The sequence below is a fragment of the Oryzias latipes genome, chromosome 13 (assembly GCF_053564925.1).
Source record: "Oryzias latipes strain Hd-rR chromosome 13, Olatipes_Hd-rR_3.1".
Classification (NCBI taxonomy): Eukaryota; Metazoa; Chordata; class Actinopteri; order Beloniformes; family Adrianichthyidae; genus Oryzias; species Oryzias latipes.
Window position 1 is genome coordinate 9,026,446 of NC_136249.1, and position 6,000 is coordinate 9,032,445.

The 6,000-nt window shown below is 55.4% G+C and overlaps 1 protein-coding gene across 2 annotated transcripts in view; it reads left to right on the forward strand.

Moving 5' to 3' along the window:
- Positions 1-5,258, forward strand: part of LOC144981478 (uncharacterized) — a 51,368-nt gene extending 46,110 nt beyond the window's left edge. Inside the window, exons 1-4 of one of the 2 annotated variants that reach the window (XM_078929547.1) lie at positions 942-1,098; positions 1,193-1,258; positions 1,340-1,408; positions 1,489-5,258. In XM_078929547.1, the coding sequence (XP_078785673.1) occupies positions 1,044-1,098; positions 1,193-1,258; positions 1,340-1,408; positions 1,489-5,240 (3,942 nt within the window). In that variant the 5' untranslated portion in view covers positions 942-1,043 and the 3' untranslated portion in view covers positions 5,241-5,258. Of the gene's footprint in view, positions 1-941; positions 1,099-1,192; positions 1,259-1,339; positions 1,409-1,488 lie in introns of those variants that run through there. The other variant, XM_078929546.1, reaches the window with a different exon arrangement.
- Positions 5,259-6,000: the final 742 nt, after the last annotated feature.

Here is a 6,000-nt window from a genome sequence, read left to right on the forward strand (position 1 = left end):
TGAGGATTTGTGCTTCCGACAGGGAAAAGTACGCAGCTCTAGTTGCCATGGTAAATCAGTTTATCTGTGATCTGTGGCGGGGTCTGTTTGAGTGAGCCGTGAGCGCGCACCTATCCAGGATTGGTTACACCTGGCTTGATGAATCCGTGTCTGCTCATCCTGGCTTGGTCTTTGTGCAACCAATTAAGCCTGGATGCACATGTTTTGGATTCATTGAGCTCAGCTCAGTCATTTATCCCGGATGTCTTAATTCTACTTTTGTGCAACAGGCCCCAGATCTGTTTAAGCGCGACTTTTTCTGTCATAAAATGTACAAAATCTGACACAATGTGTAATGACTTTAAATCTCCACTAGAGAGCGCTCACAAGAGGTTGTAATCTTCAGTGAGAACTTCATAATAAAAGGAAGTTGTCTAACATTCAACAAAGATGTAATAGTTCTAGGAGAATAAAAGTTTGATCTTTAGTCTTTGAGGACAAAGGAGTTTGCAATGAAGGAAGGTTTGTCTTTGACTGTCTGCTCACGGATCAGAACAGTTCTGCTCTTGCTCTAAAGATGCATCACGGTAACGGTCCTGAAACAGAGTCCTGACATTTATATAAAAATATATTAAAATATTTATATCAAATGTCTATAAAAATGAAAACAAAATTTCTGCATAGACAAATTCTGTGGAGCTTCGATGTCCTCCATTATACTTAGGATTCCATATTACTGTCAAATGATTTTATTTTATTCAGAGTAAACAGTTTGATTCCTTAACAACGTGAACTTTTTACACAAAGATTACAGGAACACTTGTTTATTTTTGTTGACTTAGTGTGACATTTTCAAGTTTTTATCTTAACCTAATAAAATTGAGAACTAACAAGGTAATCCATAAATACTGAGGTTTCATCACAGGTGTGTCAATCAAAATGTGAATCCAGCTGATCTGAGGAGAAAGACAATCAGCTGTTATGAACAGCAGCTGTGTTTCCTGCAGGAGGAACTTTTTTAAAGCTCCTCTTGTTTGTTGGCTTCTCATTCGGTGTCTGAAAAGATGGGAGCTCAGTCGGTTGTGGCCCTTTGTGTTTTGGCTGTTCTCCTTAGCAAAGGTATGTAGGTTTATCGGAAGGAGAATTCACTGCAGATTGAAATTAGTTTTTCATAAACCATCAAAGCAAACATTAAAACTGTGATTCTCCTCAGGTTTAAGCTTGCCAGTTGCTAGAGAGAGCCAGGATGCAAACCATAAAAAGATTGGAAGAGGAGCTGGTGAGACTTAATGCTAGCAAAAGTATATACAGAAAAAATTCTTGAGTGGATGTTTACTACCTTCTTTTCCTCCCCCAAAAGATTTGGCTTTAGAGAACAGCTTTGAAATCCTACAGTCACTGGATTCCAGGTTGGAAAATATGGTTAAAGGTGAGAATTTGTAAAGAGTAACGAATGCAAATGTTAAAATAAACTTTCAAGGTCTTAAAAGTAAAAATTTGTTTTGTTAGTACAACTGGAAACCAATGAGGTGGAAGCCCATATAACGCTCAATCAAGACCAGACTGTGTCCGACGCCGCCAGCAACCAGACTGTGTCCGACGCCGCCAGCAACCAGACTGTGTCCGACGCCGCCAGCAACCAGACTGTGTCCGACGCCGCCAGCAACCAGACTGTGTCCGACGCCGCCAGCAACCAGACTGTGTCCGACGCCGCCAGCAACCAGACTGTGTCCGACGCCGCCAGCAACCAGACTGTGTCCGACGCCGCCAGCAACCAGACTGTGTCCGACGCCGCCAGCAACCAGACTGTGTCCGACGCCGCCAGCAACCAGACTGTGTCCGACGCCGCCAGCAACCAGACTGTGTCCGACGCCGCCAGCAACCAGACTGTGTCCGACGCCGCCAGCAACCAGACTGTGTCCGACGCCGCCAGCAACCAGACTGTGTCCGACGCCGCCAGCAACCAGACTGTGTCCGACGCCGCCAGCAACCAGACTGTGTCCGACGCCGCCAGCAACCAGACTGTGTCCGACGCCGCCAGCAACCAGACTGTGTCCGACGCCGCCAGCAACCAGACTGTGTCCGACGCCGCCAGCAACCAGACTGTGTCCGACGCCGCCAGCAACCAGACTGTGTCCGACGCCGCCAGCAACCAGACTGTGTCCGACGCCGCCAGCAACCAGACTGTGTCCGACGCCGCCAGCAACCAGACTGTGTCCGACGCCGCCAGCAACCAGACTGTGTCCGACGCCGCCAGCAACCAGACTGTGTCCGACGCCGCCAGCAACCAGACTGTGTCCGACGCCGCCAGCAACCAGACTGTGTCCGACGCCGCCAGCAACCAGACTGTGTCCGACGCCGCCAGCAACCAGACTGTGTCCGACGCCGCCAGCAACCAGACTGTGTCCGACGCCGCCAGCAACCAGACTGTGTCCGACGCCGCCAGCAACCAGACTGTGTCCGACGCCGCCAGCAACCAGACTGTGTCCGACGCCGCCAGCAACCAGACTGTGTCCGACGCCGCCAGCAACCAGACTGTGTCCGACGCCGCCAGCAACCAGACTGTGTCCGACGCCGCCAGCAACCAGACTGTGTCCGACGCCGCCAGCAACCAGACTGTGTCCGACGCCGCCAGCAACCAGACTGTGTCCGACGCCGCCAGCAACCAGACTGTGTCCGACGCCGCCAGCAACCAGACTGTGTCCGACGCCGCCAGCAACCAGACTGTGTCCGACGCCGCCAGCAACCAGACTGTGTCCGACGCCGCCAGCAACCAGACTGTGTCCGACGCCGCCAGCAACCAGACTGTGTCCGACGCCGCCAGCAACCAGACTGTGTCCGACGCCGCCAGCAACCAGACTGTGTCCGACGCCGCCAGCAACCAGACTGTGTCCGACGCCGCCAGCAACCAGACTGTGTCCGACGCCGCCAGCAACCAGACTGTGTCCGACGCCGCCAGCAACCAGACTGTGTCCGACGCCGCCAGCAACCAGACTGTGTCCGACGCCGCCAGCAACCAGACTGTGTCCGACGCCGCCAGCAACCAGACTGTGTCCGACGCCGCCAGCAACCAGACTGTGTCCGACGCCGCCAGCAACCAGACTGTGTCCGACGCCGCCAGCAACCAGACTGTGTCCGACGCCGCCAGCAACCAGACTGTGTCCGACGCCGCCAGCAACCAGACTGTGTCCGACGCCGCCAGCAACCAGACTGTGTCCGACGCCGCCAGCAACCAGACTGTGTCCGACGCCGCCAGCAACCAGACTGTGTCCGACGCCGCCAGCAACCAGACTGTGTCCGACGCCGCCAGCAACCAGACTGTGTCCGACGCCGCCAGCAACCAGACTGTGTCCGACGCCGCCAGCAACCAGACTGTGTCCGACGCCGCCAGCAACCAGACTGTGTCCGACGCCGCCAGCAACCAGACTGTGTCCGACGCCGCCAGCAACCAGACTGTGTCCGACGCCGCCAGCAACCAGACTGTGTCCGACGCCGCCAGCAACCAGACTGTGTCCGACGCCGCCAGCAACCAGACTGTGTCCGACGCCGCCAGCAACCAGACTGTGTCCGACGCCGCCAGCAACCAGACTGTGTCCGACGCCGCCAGCAACCAGACTGTGTCCGACGCCGCCAGCAACCAGACTGTGTCCGACGCCGCCAGCAACCAGACTGTGTCCGACGCCGCCAGCAACCAGACTGTGTCCGACGCCGCCAGCAACCAGACTGTGTCCGACGCCGCCAGCAACCAGACTGTGTCCGACGCCGCCAGCAACCAGACTGTGTCCGACGCCGCCAGCAACCAGACTGTGTCCGACGCCGCCAGCAACCAGACTGTGTCCGACGCCGCCAGCAACCAGACTGTGTCCGACGCCGCCAGCAACCAGACTGTGTCCGACGCCGCCAGCAACCAGACTGTGTCCGACGCCGCCAGCAACCAGACTGTGTCCGACGCCGCCAGCAACCAGACTGTGTCCGACGCCGCCAGCAACCAGACTGTGTCCGACGCCGCCAGCAACCAGACTGTGTCCGACGCCGCCAGCAACCAGACTGTGTCCGACGCCGCCAGCAACCAGACTGTGTCCGACGCCGCCAGCAACCAGACTGTGTCCGACGCCGCCAGCAACCAGACTGTGTCCGACGCCGCCAGCAACCAGACTGTGTCCGACGCCGCCAGCAACCAGACTGTGTCCGACGCCGCCAGCAACCAGACTGTGTCCGACGCCGCCAGCAACCAGACTGTGTCCGCCGCCGCCAGCAACCAGACTGTGTCCGCCGCCGCCAGCAACCAGACTGTGTCCGCCGCCGCCAGCAACCAGACTGTGTCCGCCGCCGCCAGCAACCAGACTGTGTCCGCCGCCGCCAGCAACCAGACTGTGTCCGCCGCCGCCAGCAACCAGACTGTGTCCGCCGCCGCCAGCAACCAGACTGTGTCCGCCGCCGCCAGCAACCAGACTGTGTCCGCCGCCGCCAGCAACCAGACTGTGTCCGCCGCCGCCAGCAACCAGACTGTGTCCGCCGCCGCCAGCAACCAGACTGTGTCCGCCGCCGCCAGCAACCAGACTGTGTCCGCCGCCGCCAGCAACCAGACTGTGTCCGCCGCCGCCAGCAACCAGACTGTGTCCGCCGCCGCCAGCAACCAGACTGTGTCCGCCGCCGCCAGCAACCAGACTGTGTCCGCCGCCGCCAGCAACCAGACTGTGTCCGCCGCCGCCAGCAACCAGACTGTGTCCGCCGCCGCCAGCAACCAGACTGTGTCCGCCGCCGCCAGCAACCAGACTGTGTCCGCCGCCGCCAGCAACCAGACTGTGTCCGACGCCGCCAGCAACCAGACTGTGTCCGACGCCGCCAGCAACCAGACTGTGTCCGACGCCGCCAGCAACCAGACTGTGTCCGACGCCGCCAGCAACCAGACTGTGTCCGACGCCGCCAGCAACCAGACTGTGTCCGACGCCGCCAGCAACCAGACTGTGTCCGACGCCGCCAGCAACCAGACTGTGTCCGACGCCGCCAGCAACCAGACTGTGTCCGACGCCGCCAGCAACCAGACTGTGTCCGACGCCGCCAGCAACCAGACTGTGTCCGACGCCGCCAGCAACCAGACTGTGTCCGACGCCGCCAGCAACCAGACTGTGTCCGACGCCGCCAGCAACCAGACTGTGTCCGACGCCGCCAGCAACCAGACTGTGTCCGACGCCGCCAGCAACCAGACTGTGTCCGACGCCGCCAGCAACCAGACTGTGTCCTTCAGCCTTCTTCAATAAATGTTTCTTACATCTTAATGCATTTTTGTTTTTCTCACATTTGGGGAGGAACTCAAAAGACAACATTGGCTTCCTCATTTTGGCAGGTCACTCACAGACAAGGTTTACAAATTTTAGGTGTCAAATTGAGTAGTTTATATGCAGACTTAAGTTGAATCCCAGGACATTTTGGGAAATCAAACCTAATTGGTAAATACAGTGGTGAAATATTTTTTTAATTCTCTATCGTGTAAAAATTGCTGACCATTAAAATCGTTTAATGAACAATGTTCATTTAAAAGTGTAAATATTCAGCTGGAAACCACAGGGAATTGAACCCCAACATGCTAAGCATGTGCACCATTACCAGTGTCTTTTGCTTTTTGATCAGACCAAAGGCAAAACCTGAATTTAATTTCAGGTGTATTAAGTCATCATCCCATCAAATTATTTAAAAATTAAACTTCCATGTCAAACTTAATCTTTTTAAACATGTACGGTCCCCAACCACAAGGCTGGTCCGCTGAAGAAATAATACCGGAGTCATGAGTCTGAACTCTTATATTTTGAAAAATGACTGGAAATTAAAACACGTAATTTTGTTCAGCTTTATGGTTTAATATATGTTTATTTTTGTGTATGTATCCGCCCTGTCGTTTAATTTGAACAACTGATGTACAGTTTCATCTTTGTTTTTTACTGTGTCACCTGTGTTCCGAATGAATAAATAGTGTAAACAAAGGAATGCTGGGAAATTAGCACCGCTTCTGCACCACAAACC